The sequence below is a fragment of the Sitophilus oryzae genome, unplaced genomic scaffold (assembly GCF_002938485.1).
Source record: "Sitophilus oryzae breed Bouriz unplaced genomic scaffold, Soryzae_2.0 scaffold_940_pilon_pilon, whole genome shotgun sequence".
NCBI classification, from domain to species: domain Eukaryota; kingdom Metazoa; phylum Arthropoda; class Insecta; order Coleoptera; family Curculionidae; genus Sitophilus; species Sitophilus oryzae.
The window spans coordinates 15,034-36,085 of record NW_022147573.1 but is presented as its reverse complement, the minus strand read 5'-3'; the positions used below and the strand labels follow the sequence as shown (position 1 = coordinate 36,085).

Here is a 21,052-nt window from a genome sequence, read left to right as displayed (position 1 = left end):
AGAACGGGTTGAATTGCACCAAGTTGTGTCACCGTACTAAACAATGTTTGAACCTTGCATAAGCTAAACATAATATGTTACTGCTTTTTATTTTTTTTTTTTCCTTTTTTTTTAATATTAAACAATATTTGATCTCTAAAATATTCGTTTTCTCAATTTCGTCGCTTAAGTCCCAGCAAAAAAAATTCAGCGGCCATCTTGAAACCTATGCTTTCCAAACTTAAGGTGAGACTTAAGCAGACGTTAAAATCACTATTTTTAGTTAACGGACAACGGAAATATGGGAAATATACAAAAATATAGTATTTGGTCGCCATCTTGGATTCTGGACTTCCGGTCAAAATTTCGCTTTGGCAACAGGCAGATTCGTATTCAGCGAGGTCTAATTACCCTAATAACGTTGTTTTCCCACTTGTTACATGAAATGCTTCCTGCCATGTAGTTTTTTGAAAATATTCCTGCTCTATGATCACTTTACATGATCCTAAGATATTATTAAATATGTTTCGATAGTTTCAGAGATATTAATAAATAAATAAAAAGAAAAGAAGTGTTTTCACCCCTTTTTAACAAAAATTATTAAAAATACAAATTTAACACACATTTTTGACAAAAGACCTTCATAAACGACCTTTTAAACGTATCGTTTAATAGAGAAAAACAATTATTTATTACTTAATAAAACGATGAATATTTTTTTTAATAAAAACTGAATATGTAAATGTTACAATACAATAAGTAAATGTTTTCTTTATACAGGGTGGTCCGAATTGTATTCCGAAAACTTCGTTATCATATTTTGCAGCTAAAAATAAGTAAAAAACTTCGTATAAATGTATGTCCTAAAATGCTTAGTTTCGGAGATACAGGGTGTAGAAGTTTTATATTTATTTCGATTTTTTCAAATAATTTCTGAACTAACGTCAATACTTGGATGAAAATTGGTGTCTGGAAGTTTTTTGACATTAGAAATTTGATTTTGATGTCAATATGACTTCTATTTGTAGGGGGCGCCACATACATGTGTTTTAACTGTTTTGAAGACTAATAACTTTTCGTCCGTACCTGTATAAAACTTCTGAGTGAAAAAATATACATTTCCCTGACTTTTTAAGTAAAAAATGTCTCTTGGTAAAAATCTCAATGAGCAACCGTTCTCAAGATATTTAGAATGGAAAAAGTCAATACATGTCATTATTGATAGAAAATAAACATGTTGAGCACATAGTTATTTGACTAAAATGATTGATTTGACTGATGACACAAAACATTTCAAATTTATGATTTCAGTCTAATAACTATCTAGTCAACATGTTTATGTTGACTAGATAGATTATGAGAGGTATTGATAATTTCGATTCCAAATATCTCGAGAACCATTACTCGTAGCGATTTTTACCAAGAGATCTTTTTTAAGTAAAAAACGTCGTGAATGTATATTTTTTTACTCAGTAGTTTTATACAGGTACGGACAAAAAGTTATTCCTCTTCAAACCAGTTAAAAAATATTAAGGTGGCGCCCTCTACAAGTAGGAGTCATATTGACATCAAAATAAAATTTCTCATGTCAAAAAACTCCCAGACACCAATTTTCATCTAAATATTGACGTTACTTAAAAAATTATTTAGAAATAATCGAAATAAAAATGAATCTTCTACACCCTGTATCTCCAAAACTAAGTATTTTAGGACATACAACCTTTTTTACATTTTTTTTATTTGCAGAGTATGCTGCCAAAGTTTCCGGAATACAGTTCGGACCGCCCTGTATATTGTTATAATTCCTTCAGCCTTCACTGTGTCTGGACGAAGATAGGGTATGCTTGCTGAGTTTAAACATTGAAGAAGGTATAAAAAATGGAGGATCAGCGCTAGGTACTGAAATGGTGTCGTAAGATTCCGGTACTTTCGGAGCCTTCTTTTTCAAAGATCTTCTCTTAATCAAGTCTTCGAAGATGGCAAGCTCAGCATTGTATATTTCTTCAACGAAGGTTTCTTCTGATAGACCACAACAAAATATATTTTTACTTTATTATAAAATATACAATTATTATTTTTATTTAAAATTATACACTGTGTCCGAGATAAGTTGAAGTTAATTGGAATTTTTGATTCACCATTATTTTCAAATAGAAATACATATACGAGGTGGTTTTCAAAGTATTTCTCTATACCTTTTTATTATTTCAGATAATAAAAAAAAAACAGATTTAATATGTCAGTATATGATATAAATCAGGATTGATTGGCAGTATTCAATTAATTTCTGTCACCTCCTTTTTCACCAGCTATGATATCGACAACTTTTGATTTTAAATGGCACCTCAGTATTTTTACTTTATTTGATAGAAAATGACATTCTAGATAGAGAATGGCATATCGTATGTCAATGGTGACATCTTGACGTAAAAATGGTATGGTGGTGGAAATAATTGGGAAGATACGTAACTAATGTGCGAATTCGTGATAAGGCTGGTTTGATTTCCCGTTACGTCTCTAGTGCTGTACGGTGGAGCTTCCACTCGTTCTGCGACCAACGCATAAAACATATTTTCTCTAATTCAGCCAGCGAAGACATATCAAGAAGACGGTGTGGGACTGAAAGCGACAGTGTTGCCTTATTAAAATGTGTAATATCTGTAATAGGTTTGACAATATACTTTTAGATAATGATAAATCCTCGTTTATGTATTGAAAATTTATTCATTAAGATACAGAATAAACACCAAGATAAAATAAAAATTATAGGTACTAGATATATCAGGAGAATTATCAAAAGACGTTTAGTTATAATGACGATTATTGACAATTACCATAATATTTTACATATGAGATAACACAGCGATCTTTATTTCCAAAACCAGCTCCCCAGTACGCCGTTCTTTTGTATTAATCCTTATAATATTATATTAAATTGTTTAATGATAGAGAATCCGTATTATTAACGAACTGTACCAAAAATCCGTAAATCTACCCCTCTAAAGAATTAATCCACAGTTCTGGCAACACTGCTTCGAGGACAACCTCCTCTATCGACTGGAAGCGAGGCTTTGCAGGCACAGTATTCTTTCTCCGCTGCGCTGTAAAAGACTATCAGTGCGCAGCGGCGCGGCGGAGAGCTAGACTAAATCTTGGACAGGTTGACGGTAACGTCAGCTATATCTCGATAACTGAAAGAGATTTTTGTACCCTCGAAATCGCCTATAAGGTTGAGCATCTTCTTATTTCTTAATCAACAATAGTATTTTATATATCTTGAGCTATAGTGGAAAAGTGGAAAAAAGAAAAATAGATTTGATCTTCAAATATTTTTCTTGACTTTTCTGGCTGGTTAAAAGATAAATCATTTTCAAGCATCATAACTCAATTTTCCAAATGGAAAAAGACTGACTCATTAGCACATTTTACGAATAGTTTGGTACCACACACTTATATATATTTCAAGTAAAATTTAATAAAAAAAAAAAAAAAAAAAAATTGAAATTTAAAATTATCGAAAATTTATATCTCTAGATTGAAATTTAAGTATGTTTGATGTATGAGAGATAGTATATGAAATGTCATTCTATTCCTGGTAATGTTTTCGAAAAAAAAAAAAAAAAAAAAAAAAAAAAAAATACCATTTAAAAATAAAATTGTTTTTTTTTTTTTTTTTATTGTTTATGTTTTCAATGTCAAATCAATGTCAATCTTTATTTATGTCATATATATTTGGTATCAATATAAACTTTTGAAAAGTTTACCTACGTAATCGAGGGAACGATTTTTAAATTCATTATTTGCCAACCATAGACGTATTCGGCGCCGTGCTGACTAACTGGGATTTAGAATTTCCCTTTGGGGATTCAGGTGGTAGCTCCACTGTAAAATATCAAATTGTCAGATTTATTTATTTCCCTGGTGTCATTGGTTTGACACTTTAGTTTTGTATTACGAGTTTTTGGTTTAAATAAATAGTGTTGTAATACTTTAAGCTTAAAAACGTTTACTAGCAGACCTTGCAGTCGAACATTGTTCTTTTTGGAACCTCTTCTAATGCGAAGTGTACAAGAGAGCTTAATAGCCGTAAAAACCACATCGTAATTTTGTTACAATATTTTGAACGGGAAGCGGTAATAGTGGTCCCCTATCTACCTTAAGTGCTGTTGCCCATGCAGAGAGTCCCCGTAGTTTCCTGGCAGGCTAAGCGTGAGAAGCCCAGTCAGGGAAACAGACTTCAGCTTGCCTGGATTGAATACAGCTGGGAAATCAAGTTTTAGCTATCTCTTAATTCACCCAACTTTGGTCCAACACTGGGGATCTCAGCTCTGGACATGCTACGGCGACCCAGTTTTGAACCAGAATTGGTTAACAAAGCCTGGACATTTTTTGGTGACATTTTTTAGACTTATTTAATGCTCAATCCTAGTCGTTGCCATCTCTTAATTCACTTAAGATTTGGCCACACACTGGGAATCTCAGCTCTGGCCATGAGCTTTGAACCAGAGTTGGTCAACCAAGCCTGGACCATTTTTTGGTGATTTAGACTTGGCTAACACTGGGAAATCGAGTCTTGCCCATCTCATTAAATCACCCAACTTTGGTACATCACAAAAAATAATTTTTATTTATATTTTATAATCTTGTTTGTAAACAAATACTTCATAGCATTGATAATATTTGAATTAACGCCAATAGAGGGAGTCATTAAATCCTTGGTTTGTTTTTGATGGCCGGTAGATTGGGATTTTGTTAAGAACTCACCATAGATATCTGTAACGTACTTGACGTGCATTTTCTGTTTGGAGCTTACCAATTTGAGGTAGACTACCAAAGTCGTCCTGATGATGGAGTATAACTCCGAAACCGGTCAACGAATGGGTGGCCTCCTTGGCCTGACCACAAAATAGGAATCAGTTGATTCCTATTTTGTGGCTTGACAAGCTTTAAACAGAAAATTCGCACATAAAGCAGGTTTAGGGCTGTTAAATTCTTTTCTCAAATCTAATCCAAATATATAGATGTAATTATTTGTGTAAACTTTATTCCCAAATAGCTTTGGGGATCAAAATTGGCCTAGTGTTGGTGATTAAGTTTGGCCCAACTCTGGTAATCATGCACGGCCCAGCATTGGTGATCGAGCTTGGCCCGATTTTGACCACCAAGCCTGGCACGATGTTATCATTCCATTTTATTCCCAAAGCTGGGCCAAGACTTGTATGCATAGTTGGACCAGATCTTTACAGTACTGAACCAGTCCCGTACCAAGACTGGGCCGATGGTTTGATCCTGTAAGAGTGACCGAAAATAATTCAATACGTCAATCAATCTGGATTTATATCCTTATACTAACATAGCAACATGATACCAACTAGCGTTCTTTTGTTTGAAAAAATAAAATATTGTTATTTTACCATGTTTTTTTTTATACCTATATATAAAAAAGGTTCAAAAAATCGTTTGACTAAACTTTTTAAAAGCTTCCGTTAAACCTACTCAGTCTCTTTTTGAAACATTCGATTCAAAAGTTAGGTTTATAAACTTATAAACTAATCCAGCCCACAAGTTATTTTATTAAGGCTGTTCTAAACTAGCGCGATACAGTTACACCAATTAAACGTAATTTACAGCCTAGACAACGCCCTTGATCACAGTACCTGCTGAAGATGATTAATGATAATTGTAGTACTTTATTTATGTTAAAACTGGCCCGGCATTATTAGTATAGACCATTAATTATTTGATTTCCTACCGTGACCTTTTTTCCCACAGACGTTTACGATGGCAGTGAATTTTATATTTGAATATTTTTTTTTTTTTTTTTTTTTTTTTTTTTTTTTTTTTTTTTATTTTAAAATATTACACTTTTTCTATGGTTTTATAACTTTCTAACGCAAAGGGTATACTAAAATATTGCAACCATGGAGCCTTATACACAGGGTGCTTCAAATTTACGAGCATTGGTATCTCAGTAACCATGTATACTCTGTTTTTTCTCAAGGTAGAATTTCGACAGACGATGACAGAAAAGCAGATGACGTCTATACAATCTATTTATTTTACTAAAAAGTTTCTAATAATTTTTAAGTTAACTATGGATTAGTTTAAATGAAAATAAACGTGATCTCTTGTTGTTTTTAACCGAGGTTTTATTGGTTTATTTCAAAAATGACAGATCGTATTTCAATTTTATTGGTTCGACAGGTTGATAATGAACGACAAACGGACGATGCGTATGAACTCGCCCTTGGAACTCGCCTTTAGATTTTGGAGGCTTGTTAAAGTCATGCCGCAAATTATAGGTTATAATTTTGTCAACTTTGAACTTTTGTCAAATACCCTGCGTTTTGGAAAATGATGCACATTGATTCGTGTTATTACGTGTATTTTGTGTCTTTTGAAGTAAATTGGAGGAAAAATCGAGTGAAAATTAAATGTAGACCAAGAGCACAGTTTATAGTTAATACTCCTTGCCCAGGCAGAAAGTCTTATGTACTAATAAATTTACCATCAATAAAAGTTCGTATACCATCTCGTAGATAGAATTGCATCTCGAATATGGTAGAAGGACCATACTAAACACATACTAAAAGCTGGAGTAGCTGTAAATATCGACATCACACGATGGGTAAATAATGGATTTTAATTGCTGAAAAATAGTAATCAAAAGTTACTGGTTTAAAAAAAATTGAGTTAAGTTTAATTAATCAACCTTTGAGGGTATAAAATTTGGTAGGGTTATTGTATTAATGGAAATAGTTTGTTTTATTTATGTTGTTTTTATTTATTCCTGTGGAATATTACAAATTCAATATTTGAACATAAAGTTGTATTGTTAAATATAATCATAAATGGGAAGTTAAAAAGCTTGAAAGTAGAAATAGTTCTTTTTCGCTTTTGGTATGTGGTGTCTTGTTCTTGTTTGTTTTGTATTAACACACATACCGTTTTTATTAAATAAAATAACTCAGTTATATTTTTTCAGTTTTATACAGTTTCAATATTTTGAAGTAATCACTTGTCAGTCAAATTTTCCTTGTCAATTTCACACTCCTATGCGTTCAACTTGTACCAACTTATTTCTTTGTAAAATACAATAAACTACTTTGAAATTAAAATGACAGAAACATCTATCACTGTCAAAGGATCTTCTGTTGGACAGACTATAGATATGAATATGATTAAATAGAGACAAAGTTACGCTTTGGGATGTTCACCAAGATGAACTCGGTCCACCTGAATACAAGGGTATGCCACACTTAACATATTTTTTTTTTTTGTTTTACACATTTTGTTATATTTTTAAAAATTTATTTTAACTAATTTCAAATTAGCTCTATTTTTTTTTTTAAATTTAATCTATTCATTTGTTACAACTTGTTGATTAGCTTTCAAACCTGAGCTTTCAACAATGACGTGGGGTAAAACATTGAATAAGAAAAATCAAATCCGATAAAATAATAAAAAATAATATAAAATAAATAATATAAATATAATATCATATAAACAATCAAATTATTTCCCCGGAACATGAATTGGAAACGGTAGAGGGTAGAGAGCAATTATAATGGACAGCAAAGTTCCTGTCACCAAGGGGCAAAGAGTGTGCTTACTACGTCATTTTGTAAAAGTGGAAATCAATACATTTCAACATTTTGCAAATAAAGAGTTACAAAATGCATCTGGAAATTATAGAGAAATTTGTTCAAGAACTATAAATGGGGAATTGAATGAAAATAGAATTGCTACAGGAGGGTGAAACCCTTTCGAGCATGTATAACATTAGAAACCAGTTTTTAGAAGTTCATTTATTTATAATAACTACGATTAATATGATGCATATTATTAGATCGTAGACAAATATTTCAAATTCACAATAAAAAATTAAAATAATATCTTTAAATTGCTGACCTGGATGTATTTATTTGGATCTTTCAATTGGCTGGATTTTCCTAATTCAATGTTAATTAGCATGATCAATATCATTGAATATAGATATAATCAGATTAAATTATTCAAAAACCAGAGGCAGACTTGACATTATTTTAAAATAATAATTAAATAGTTTATTGTTAAAGATTTACCCAAAGACAAAAAAAAAGTATAAAAGTGTAGCAGATCATTGCACTCCAAGGAGACCGAGTTCTTTGGAAATCCACAAATAAAAATGCAGGTCCCTGTTTAAAAAAATTAACTTGATATCTGTATGTCAGAAATTATCAGCTAATTTGAAATCTAAAAATACTATCAGATAGCCATAATAAAATGGCTGTGAGAATGTACAGCTGGTTCCAACAAAAATGAATACGACTCTTTACACATTTTTTCCAGATATTCAGGCAGTGTATATTTATGTGTCAAGTATTTTAACATGTTGGGTTATTACAAAGAATATACCTAGCTAGAAAAGATAGAGTCTGTCATACTGAAAAATGGTCCTAGAGAAGTGGCGCCATCTATTGAGTAGAGCTTGTCTTAAATGGATCAAAGCGTATTTGTGAATTTTGCTCCTAAAATAATTAAATTTGATTATTAAATCTTATTTTTACACCAATTCAACATTACTAATAACAAGTATCGTTGTGATGTGTAAAAAATAAGATTTACTGGTATAAGAATTTATACAATTATTAATAAAATTAAAGCCAAACGTAATGTAAAATGTTATTTATTATTTAAAAGTTTTTATTTATAAGTCAAATAGGTATTTAAACATCGTTTATTATAACAAAACAAAACCAACGTAATACGCCCAAAGTTTTGTAATGGAGTAAATATAAATAGGTACTTAAATGATGGCAAAATAAAGACATTTACATTTTTTAGGGCCACAAACAAAGGGAATTGTCTAATAAGAAACACATATAACAAATTATAGTTTGAAAGACGTTTTAATAATCATTTTTTGATGATTGGCGCTATGACAACGACAATATTTTTTGAGAATTTGACAATGGTATGACAATGGCCGTTTAGAGCTATAGAACCTACAAAAAAAATCTGATTGACCATAAATCTGGCAATATACTTAATTGTAATTTCTTAACCCTAAAAATTATTTACTTTTTTTTTTTTTTTTTTTTTTTTTATTTTATTTGAGATTTCCATGGAAACAGTGGAATCGGTTTTTTCTTCCACTTTCAGCCCCCTAGGTTATGTGACATTGAATAAAACAACTTTGCTCTTGACAAAGTGGCAAATAAACTTTTCAGAGTGTCCAGCATGACATGAGTAAAAGAAATGGAGGACTAGTACTTTAATAGAAATTTGGCAAAATGCTACTTGAAATAATAAAAATATGTTTTAAATCATTATTCAATTTTTATTTGGAACCAATGTACAATTAGTTTTTGATTTTCTAAAGAGGAACGACAGGAAAAAATAAAATTGATTTTCAAAATCATTTTTTTTTTTGAATTTCAATCTAGAGTTTAGAATTTTTAAAACTTTTTTGATGGCATCTTGGTGAACATCCCAAGGCCCAACTTTGCCACAATTTAACCATCCTCGTGTCTTTTACGGTTTCCGAGACACCAATGATCGTACCCCGAATTTGTAGAACCCTGTATAAAAGATATATAAACATTGAAAATGTTAGAATATAGAATGAATGGGTGGGGGTTGTAGAATATAGAATGAGTGCGAGATGGGTTAATCATCGCGACTTGTTGCACCGATCTATAGTGTCCCCCTTTCTTGAGTTATAACTCACCATATATGAGGATTTATCTGTTATATGGGGTCAGGGTATTTCCCAACCTTCTCTGGACAACAAATGTTCTTCCTCCGAGGGTATACACCTTTTCATCCCATAATTGGGAGGATTAATGGGAATGGGGGATGGGTTAATCGCCGCGACCTTACTCTTACTGTATCTATCTAACCTATTACTCTCTCCTCAATGAATTCTTTAGTAGACTAAAGCTGAGAAACAACGGTGAATGCAGATTCTGTGCTGAACATAGGGAAACACTGAATGTGCCGAGACGAAAACCATTGATGTCATAAACTTTGGTACGACTGATATCGGAGATGGAGGACTAACCTCTGCAAAACCTCTCCATATACTGGCTTTTATTAAAGCCCTGAGACTGTATGATGAGTTATAACTCAAGAAAGGGGGACACAATAGATCATTAAGTCACGGTGTTTAACATCTACTCTCCCATCTCCAATATACAATCTATAATCAACTCAAGATACAAAGACCGTGTGACAAAATAATTAATGGAAAGCAGTACTGGTTTAGTGACAGTTATATTATACCTTCCTCTGAATATTCAGGATGTTCGTTAAATGAACAAATAGCCAGAGTTTGCATCGCAGTAACGTATTGAGCTGGTTCCACAAATCCCGATTTCATGTGATCCATCAAATGGAACAACTGGTGAATGTGCTTCTTGTCAAATAATAAAGGAGGATTACTCATACCCGATCTAAAATATTTATAAAAAAAATTAATCGTGTAAAATTTAATTTTTTAATTGTTTTGGTGCTAGCGATAACACCTTAATCTTTGAATAAAAAGATTAAAGAAAGAGTATATATGCGATCCATGCATTTATGCATAGTAGGCGGAAAGAGAGCCCTACCCAAGAAGCATTTTTTGTTTTATAAGTGTGTTAGAAAACTTCCCAACACCATATTATACCACCTAAACGCATCTAGAATGGTTGTCGTCAGTTATTGGTAACCATTATATAACACTTATATGCCCTAAACGGTCCATTTTATAACTGTTCCTATGGTAACCCTTAACACTCAAGGTGTGCAACCAAGGTTCTGAAAACTTTCTCAACACCTTTATAGATATATCCTATCGAGTTACCACTGTAAAACTGAAAAAGGGTATATAATAGTTATATAGTGGTGTTGAGAAGGTTCCTAGACCTCTATAGAAATATCGCGCATGCGCGTTTTTTTGAAAATAAACGTGTTTCTTTCTGACTAACTACTTTAATATTTGTCTCTTTTTTTAACATAAAAATTGTCCTACGCAGATAACCCAGACCAGACACAAAAGAGACAAAATGATGCCATCCCTGTCATAGCCTACAAAAGCGTTTGCGTTAAGCACATGACTTTATAGAAATTACTGGCTTAATAAAATCTATTGTGCCTAGAGTACTAAATACATATGCGATATAAAATTTACTGTGTGAAAATCAATTTTACCTCCAAAAAACACATGCGCCCCCAAAAGCAGAATTATTTAATAGATTTTTTTATAAACAAAAAAATATGGTAAAATTTTTGTAATGAAAGTCAAATTTATTAATATAAATAATAGAACATACGACTTTTTTAATACATAGAAATAACTGGCAACTGGCCAAAATATAGTTTTGTACCAGTTTTCAACGTTATCTCAGAAATACTCATTGTAGCCAAAAATGAAGACATCAATAATAATGGCGTCCATTATATTTAAAGTGCTATATATTACTTTAGGGTCTATAACATACTCATCAACCATTATATAAATTTGGTTACTTAAGGTTGCCTAAATGAGTTTGGGTTATTTAAAACACCAATTTTAGTGTTTTATACAACTAAAGGTGATACGAATCACCATTATAAATGCCGGGGTGTTTATGGCTACTTTTAGTCACCCAGAAAACCTTTATGTAACCCGTGGTGTCGGCTGTAGTGACTCCCTGCGAACGAAGTTGTTGAGACCTGTTTTGGTTTTGGTTCAATTTGATCTATATTTAAAGTGGTAGGAGTTTGCAAAAGAGTTCTAGGGGCCTTTGGTACTTTGGTAGAACAGTTATGAATGAATTTACTATAGAAAAAAGCTCTTTAAGTGCAGAATGTGTAATGGTAAAGCGCAGAGCTCATTCTCTTATGTTAGAACGAAGCCTTTCCTCCTTACCACATTCATTAATAGGGGCTTCTTCTTCTCTCTCCCTTAACCAGACCTCTTCCTGTTCCTGATCGTTTTGGCAACTTTCTGTTGGAAATATCTCAGGTTGATCCTGATCTCTGCTTGTGGATGGTAAATTTGCATGTTGGCTTTCAATATTGGTAGATGTAGTTTGAATGAGGTTTGGATTATTCCTATTTTTTTTAAATTCTGAAAAACCTTTCTTTTGAACGTAGATGTATTTTTGTGTTTTATCCAGTTTATTTTTTTATTATTCATTATAATACCGAATTGCTTGCTTGCTAATATATTATTTGATTTGATTATATTAAAAATTTGAGGTTAAGTCATTAGGTTTGATATTTGGGAACTACAGGTTATATAAAGCATGCAAACATTTGAAAGGTGCAAAAAACGATTTGAGGGAACAATTATATAATTTGTAGTATTATTGGTTACATAATGGTTACACAACAATAACACCTTTAATTTTATGGTGTATATCTTGCGTATCTTTATAACACCTAATACCAGAAGTTATATAAAATAGATGCGAACACACCTTTAGAAACCTTTAGAAACAAGCAACAAAACACCTTTAGAAAACCTTACTATGAAACCTTTAGTAACAAGAACCTGCAGTGTTATAAGGAAAGTGATAAACAACATTTCAAGGTTACTATTAGTGATAAGTAACCAACGCTACACTTATATAATTTAAAACACTGTAAGATACCAATGAGACATTTATTAAACCTTTATATAACTAACCTTGAAAATATATAACCTAAAGGAACTTAAAATATTACTTGGGTAGGGTGGGGATTCTTGACAGTTCTGTTTGATGATTTATGTGGGTTTGATGATTTTTGTGGGTTTGTCAGACTTTACTGAGCTTATTTTTGTTATTTATTATTTATTCTCATACTGATATTGTTTAAAGGTAGTAAATCTAGAAGGAAATTGTGATAGAACTTAAATTAACAGTGACACTATTGCAATTTATTGAAAAAGACTGTAAATTAGTTGGTTGTGTAGCGTGCGGTAGTATCTCGGTCATAAATCGAGGGAAATAATGAAATAACTTTTCACTAGTAAGTGACTATATAATATACATACCTGTAGTAAACTGATCATTTATGAAATTTACTTAAAATTAACTAATTATATATTTTTTCCTTATTTTTTCTTGCATTTTTGCTTTTATTTACTACTTGTCAAAGACTAGATGTCAAAGAATTTAGATACATCAATTTGACTTACCTGCTACAGTATCGTATCGGATGTTTGTGTTAATAAAAAATAATTAATATAACTTATCTATTTTTATTAGAATTATATATTTTTATAAAACTTTTAATAACTACCAACATTTATTGACAACGTAAAATAAAACAACAAATTATTGAGTCTATCCTACATCATATTTTTACACGTTTTGAATAAAATTAGAACGGCTCTGATAAACCGTAATTTAAGTTGGCCATTTTAGGGGTCCGTCGTGTTAGATCTAAGATTTTTGATATGCTCCTTCCTTAATCTTTTTATTCAAAGACCTCAATAAATATTCGTGGTTCTTAATTTTATTGCCAACGAACCAAGTAATATCAGAATAAGCTTGTTTCATCTAGGTAATAAAGTTTTAATATTCACATTTTACCTGTATAACAAGCACTGATTGATCAGCTTTAAAATAAACTCAATAGGATTATCAGCCTTGGCACTCAACAAATGTGCAACAATAAACTGAAAAAATTCGAAAATTCTGTGCGATCTCAGATATTGCTGAGACTCTCTTATCGACTTGGATGTAGAATACTTGAACGCGTCTACTGATTCCGCTTCACCAATTTTGTATTCAGATTTCACCGATAATTCTTCTTCAGCAGCACTGTCTATACCTACAACAAAAAGGAATATCTTTATGGTCTGACATTATCCTTAAGTATCCTTTTAATTAATTTCTAATTTGCTCAAGTGACCCATACCGGGTTGCATCGTCGGACGGGACATAGGAAATCCCATGTAAATTTTAATGGGGTCAATTATTGGCTTCCCTAATTATTTTAGAGAATAATTCTATTTAGGTTTATTAAAGAGCACTAAAACCCACATTCAAAAAAGAATAACTTTAGAAATTTTTGATTAGCTCGTTTACGAGTTATCGCCGATTTCTTTTTAATATTATTTACTTATGAGCACCAGTCAAGGGCCAAAGAAAACTGAATGAAGTTGTCATTTCAGAAATTTACCTATTTAGTGCTTTATTATTATTGAAAACTCATTCCTACATCGGAAATCTTAAAGATGTATTTATAAATACAAATTAATATGAATTAAAGTAAAATAAAGTAATCAATTACAAGGTTAATTATAGTATTATTACAATAATCAATAACTTATTAATTTAGGTACTATTAAATTGTTAGAACTTTAGGATTTAAGAAGATGTTCAAATATTCCTCCATCGACTGCTAAACAATAACCAAGGCGATCATAAAATTCTCTTCTTACATTCGCTAGTTGGTAAAGTGAAATTCTATTACATTCGGCAGAAATAGCATTTTTTTAACTCGTCTAGATTTGGGTATTTTTTATCCTTGTATATTCTGTTTTTTAAATGGCCCCAGAGAAAGAAATCATTTGGCGAAATATCAGGAGACCTTGCTGACCAATTTACTGTATGATTTAGGCCAATAATGTTTCCGTTAAAAGTATATATTCTAAATATTCCCGAACAGCCAGGGTACTATGTGCCGGGCAGCCATCCATTTGGTACCAAACTTCCTGATTTTCCCTAGCGGCATCATGTAAAGCAGGTAAAATATGATTTTCGAGTAGTTCCAAATAATATTCTGCATTTAAATTTCGCGTAAGAAATAATAGCCCGATAATATTGTGTCCAAATATCCCTGCCCAAACATTTACTTTCTAAAAATATTCTTAAATATTGCGTCCTTGTTTCGACAAACCTGTGTTGGTTTTCTTTATTCCAATATCGATAATTTTGAACATTGGGTTCATTATTTAAGGTAAACGTGCGTTCGTCACTGAAACATAGGTTTTTTAAAAATTCGCTATCCGTGTTTGCTCTTTCCATCATATCAAAACAAAACGCCTGCCGCCGTATTTAGTCCCCATCTCGTAGTTCTTGGCGCTTTTCATATTTGAAGGAATAGTATTTAAGTCGTTTCAAAATTCGAAACGCGTGTGATCTATTCCTATTTCATCCTCAAGTTTCCATCATTGTGCTGATCTTTCCATCGTTCTCTTCCACGCACAATAAAACTTCCAAGTCGGTATCATTTCTTGCATCTTCTCTTTGCTCCTGCCTTGCTTCACATCTGGAATTATTTATTAGGGTACCATTGGTCTCAAATCTCTGGAAATTCCGTGCGATTGTAGATTTTCCAGGTATCAGTCTATTCGGATACAGAGCAGCAAACATGTCCGACAACTTTTGATAACTATTTCCTTGATAATACCATTTAATCATCAATACTTTTTCTTCGATAGTGTAATTCATGGCTAATATTTTCGATGTAGGTATGAGATTTTAATAATAATAATAAAGCACTAAATAGATAAATTTCTGAAATGACAACTTCATTTGACAGTTATCTTTTACCTTGACTGGTGCTCATAAGTCAATACAGGGCCATAAGAAAGGAGAAATATTTAAAAAGAAATCGGCGATAACTCGTAAACGGGCTAATCAAAAATATCTAAAGTTATTTTATTAATTATTCTCTAAAATAATTAGGGAAGTCAATAATTGACCCCATTAAAATTTACATGGAATTTCCTATGTCCCGCTCGACGATGCAACACCCGGTATGTTATAACATGCGAGTGCCATACAAAATTTTATCCAACAGCATAACTGTTTCATGTCCAATCTCTAAAGAATAATTGATTTAAAAGGATCTACCAGTTCTACTTTCATTGATGCGGATTAATAAATTATCAGGGTGCGTTTATGTTACTATGCAATGTACGTTTCGATTTTTGTAAATAATAAACAGCACTGTAAGCATTAACAGCATTAAGATGTCGTTTAGAAAAATCGGGATTTTTTAACGATAAAATAGTGAATTATCAACCTGCAAGTCAGATTTTAAAGAAAAATGATTCAGGAAGATCTTCCGCACGAAATTATTAACCAGGCAGAGGCGGCTACAGCACAAATACTGCCAGAAAAGTATCTATAAAATTTCTATAAAATGGTGTGGCTTTGAAGCTATAACAAGACTATAACACACTAGTTTGTTATAACTTCAAAAACTCACGCGTGTATTACTATTTATTTTATATTCATGTACAGGGTGGTCGAAATTGGTCTGTTTTAACAGAAAAAACCTATTTCCTGACTAGATAGAGCAAAACCGACATAGATGTCATGGGCTCGATTTCTGAGAAACGTTTAATGGCCTAAACCGCCTGTTCATATTTTCACTGCCAACCGATATACGGAGTCTTTTTGAATTTTTTACCATTTGGAAAATTGCCCATAACTTTTGTATTTCCCGCAATAATAAAATTCTGTAAATACGTTCTTAAGGCACTTTTTTAAGCACAATCCAGTGGCGTAGTCAGTTTTTTTCTATACTTGTTTTTTTAGTCAGAAATAATAAAAAATATAATTTTTTAAATGGAAATCATAGTTGGCTATGAACTTAAAAAAATGCTGGCGTTTAACCCTTTCCAACGATATATAGTTATGTGTATCTATTTCTAAAAATGAGAGAAATATTACGTTTTTTATCTTTGTATCGAAGTGGGCCTTGATTTTGTATTGGGCTTTGATCTATAGTTACCTAATTATTTTTTATCACAATTTAATATTCTATGTCATTATTTATTTGCATAATTAAAGACTTTTGAAAAGGTAAATCAACGTTCTATATTAGTATTACCATTTACAATTAAAAAGTCATTGTTACAACTGCACTATTAAATGGAGAATTTAGAGAGAATTGGATTGGAACAACGGATCCCATATCTTGGCCTGCTAGGTCCTGTGATGTAGCTCCTTTTGGCTTTTCTTATGGGGGAAATTAAAAGGCCCTATATATAAGGGAAGAATCATTGGGACAAGAGAAGAATTACACACTGAAAAAAAGGATCTCTCAGTCGAAATGAATATGACTTTGACCCAAAAGATTAGCGCTTTTCAATAGGGCCAAGAACGACGTTTCTTTGTCCAAAGCATTAACTATCTTTTCATAAGCTTTAAAAAATTACTTTAGAGAATAGATGAATCTCTCTGTCCAAAGTATTTCACTTTTGACCCAAAATGAATATGCAAAGAAGTTCTTGCTACAAGAACAATAGTCTCTTTGATTCATGCAAAAATTCTTGATTGAAAAGGGACCATTTCTTTATTAAAGAGACACTTTCCTTAAACCAATAGCAAATAATATTGACTCAACTAAAATTTATTTTGATCTAAGAGAAGTCTATACATCATATACAGGCATATTACGAGGTATATTATTTTCTGATAAATTTAGGTTTTCCTGGTCTGTAGTAAGTAAAGTGATATTATTTTCCTCGATAGTAGTTATTTCTGCTTCTTCATTCCTTGGTATTTTTTGGGGTGGTTCATCACTCTACAAATTACAAAGATATGTTACATCACGATTTCAAAGTAAAGCAAATAAATTATTAAAATTATAGGCTTTGGTAACATTTTGAATTTTTTAATACGACGACTTGAAATTCTAAAATTTTTGTAATTATTTGCATAAAAAAATCGATACCTATATTCTTATTCTATCTATAGTCACACATGCATTATCTAAACAGGTGCATTAGGTAAATGTCTCTTACCTTCAAATATAGCAAATAAATGCTCTAATTTCCATTTTTCTGAAACTCCTTTAAAGAATCCATATATCCTAAAATTTGACGATAAAAAATGACAAATGCATGTTAATAACGATCACTAATTTGTTATACGATATGCGTTTAAAAAGCAAATTATGCAAAATTCCAAGTGAAAAATTCCAAGCAACAAAACCCGTGCGTACTATGATGTACGACTGATCGGACTGCCGACTGATTGTCTATATCCCGTCCTTCGTCATCGTCTTTGCGTGTTGTTATTATTTTTCATCAAAAAAGAGTATTTAGCTAATGGAAAAATGACCATGTTTCTTGAATGAAGTACTTCCTAGCGTATTTTTCTTATTATCTTAAAACAAAGTAACTTGCACTTGGTTGAATGAAAATAGATTCAAGAGAAATTTTCTGAATTTTTTCAAGAGAACTAGTTTTCTTGAGTTAAAGTTTTTCTTCAGGCAAAATATTTTCTTTTACGCTAAAATAAATTCTCTTGCCACTAAATTTTTTTTCAAGAACGATGACGACTTTAGTTCAAGTATATCTTTTTTATCAGTGCAGAAGGCTACTAGGCAAGCTTTTGGACTTATTACACCAGTTCGCCTAATAACTTGTTGTAACTCTGTGCACAAAAGATGTTTATTGTGTATTCAAGAAGGGGTGCTCAGTTTGAACATCTTTTGATGATTTTTTCGAAAACTCTATTCGTCACTCAAAAATACTTTTTTTTTTTAGTTTTATTCTTTGTTTATTGTATCGATTTCAATTGTAATTACTAATACTAATATAGAATGTTAATTTGCCTTTTCAAAAAGTCTTTAATTTGCAGATAGATAATAATATAGAATATTAAATTGTGATAAAAAATAATTAGGCAAATAGGTCAACACAAAATCAAAGCCCGCTTTGATATAAACATCAAAAACATATTTCTCTTATTCTTGTAAAATAGATGTCTATAACTTTAGATCATTGGAAAGGGTAAAACGCCAGCATTTTTTAAGTTCATAGCCAACTACGATTTCTATTTATAAAATTATATTTTTTATTATTTCTGACAAAAAGAGCAAGCATAGAAAAAACTGACTACGCCACTGGATTGTGCCTAAAACTGCCTTAATAACATTTTTACAGAATTTTATTATTCCGCAAAATAAAAAAGTTATGGACAATTTTCAAAATGGTAAAAATTCAAAAAGACCCCGTATCTCAGTTGGCAGTGCTGACGCCATCAAACGTTTCTGAGAAATCGAGCCCATGACATCTATGTCGGTTTTGTTCTTATCTAGTCAGGAAATAGGTTTTCTCTGTTAAACAGACCAATTTCGAACCCTGTATATATGTGAGTAATGTCTGGTATAAGTAGTGGCTGTTGGATAAACATATTTTTCTCTCTCTCAAGAAATGTTTTACCTAGCAAATAATCCAATTGTTTCTTGCTTCCGTGAAGTTTGTCGGTGAGCGATGAATCAGTTTGAGTCAGCAAATCACTGGTTGATCTAGGCGACTGGTCATCTGTTGATACCGTTAAAGTACCAAGTTCAGCAGCTAGTTCGGCTTTCTCCTTTCTTTCTTCCTCTCTCAATATAGACAATCGAACTAAAACAAAAACCAAGTAAAGAATGAAGATAGCAATATCTGAATTCATTTAAAACAAACAAAATTAACTTCCTACGTTTTGAACCTACTGTTTTCGTCTCTCCATAACTTCCTCAATTCCCATTTTTTTCGTTCTTCCTGTGACATGTTCACCAATCTTTGAAAAAGAATCAACGTTTCTCATTCCGGAAACCAGTGACCAAAATCGAAGCATCTTTATGTAGTTTTGGTTCATCCATGTCTTCACCGACTTGCTCCTGGTCAACGTTTTTGTCTTCAAATAACTTAGTACCTTTAACCTACAGAGGAAGAAAATATGTATTTAAAGTAATTGTTTTACTTTTAAATGAATCTTTGCTGTCTCTTGTCAGTAAAAGCATATTATTCAAACCAAGTAGCATTTTTGGACACATTTTAGATAATGTTTCTAATAATCGTGTCTCTCTCTACTTCTTGACACAAAATGGAAACGGTATGTAAGAAATAGGAAACATTTTCGAAATCTATATATTTTATATGGCTTTGTTACATGTGTTTCCAATATAGTGGCACTATAGCCGTTACTTGAAATGTTTCGATGCGGAAATGTTTCAAAACTTTTTCTGAAATTTGTGTCCAAGATGTTCCCGTTTTCAGCAGCCACTGTTTCTAAAGGAATAATCGTGTCTGTTTCTTGACACAAAATAGAAACGGTATGTTACAAATAGGAAACATTTCCGAAACCTATATATTTTATATGGCTTTGTTACATGTATTTCCAATGTGGTGATACTAGCCCTTTCTTGAAATGTTTCGATGCGGATCAAAACTTTTAGAGGAAATGTTTCGAAACATTTTCCGCAATTTGTGTCCAAGATGTTCCCGTTTTCAGCAGCTACTTTTTCTAAATGTGAAGAAATAAAATACCAAACTAAAATAGTCTGTGTCTGTGTGTGAATTTCAAAATTAAAACAACCATCAACAACAATTAAAGTCTTTGTTTTTAGGTTTTCTCGCTCAAAAAATGTCTGGCAAAATTCATCCTTTAATTTAATAATGTACTGTCATACTTTTAATGCCCCTACTAATTATCATAATTTGTTGGCACAAAGTATTTTTGTTTGAAATATAGATTTATATTTTTCCGAGGACGCGTTTTTATGATTTCAAAAGCTCAACAGCCGATAAAAACATATATTTTTAGTTAAAATCGCTATAACTAGCCAACATGGCGGAATTTTAATTCAATATTTTATAAAATTGACATGGAGTCAGGCCCAAATCATCTACATTATATCATATCTCTGTCTAAAAACAGAGAAACTCGTGTTTCGAAAATGAATCTACAATAAATGGAAACCTTGTTTACAAAATGTTTCGATTTAGCGCTATCTGTGTAGAAATTTCGATTTAGTCACCTGTCAACAATGCCCATCAAAACTTCTAGTCAAAATGATTAAAACATTTTTATTTACTTATTATAACACAATTAAAACATAAAAACATTTATTCCATTATGGAAAAAAGAGAAAAAAAAGTTTGCTGGTAACATTTTTCTTCGGTCTCTTGTTGGGTATGGGTAGTGGCTGTTATTACATTTATTCCTAAAACAAATCATCTCTGTAATGCCTATAATAAATAATAAAATCGCATAAGAAAAATATCTGTATTTGTACTCACTATATGTACTCACCTTCTGCTTTTTTAATTATAGCATAAAAACCTGAAGAATGCTTAAATGCGAAAACTGCAAAACAAAATCCAAACAATAAAGTAAGATTATGT

At 31.7% G+C, this 21,052-nt stretch overlaps 1 protein-coding gene across 1 annotated transcript; it reads right to left on the bottom strand.

Annotated features, from left to right (window-relative positions):
* Positions 1-1,775: 1,775 nt before the first annotated feature.
* Positions 1,776-19,447, bottom strand: LOC115890951. The gene is made up of 5 exons (XM_030911316.1): positions 19,378-19,447; positions 19,103-19,288; positions 13,506-13,746; positions 10,246-10,415; positions 1,776-1,998 (listed from the first exon to the last, which is right to left on the bottom strand). Exons 1-5 carry the CDS (start codon positions 19,433-19,435, stop codon positions 1,787-1,789), a joined length of 867 nt encoding a protein of 288 aa, XP_030767176.1. The 5' UTR covers positions 19,436-19,447; the 3' UTR covers positions 1,776-1,786.
* Positions 19,448-21,052: the final 1,605 nt, after the last annotated feature.

Excerpts from the sequence above, each read along its gene's own strand:
- LOC115890951 (XM_030911316.1), bottom strand. The coding sequence starts at position 19,435 with ATGTCACAGGAAGAACGAAAAAAATGGGAATTGAGGAAGTTATGGAGA. Across the intron at positions 13,747-19,102 it reads ACAATTGGATTATTTGCTAG|GTATAGACAGTGCTGCTGAA; the intron begins GTAAAACATTTC and ends TTTTTGTTGTAG. Across the intron at positions 1,999-10,245 it reads TCCTGAATATTCAGAGGAAG|AAGAAACCTTCGTTGAAGAA; the intron begins GTATAATATAAC and ends GTGGTCTATCAG.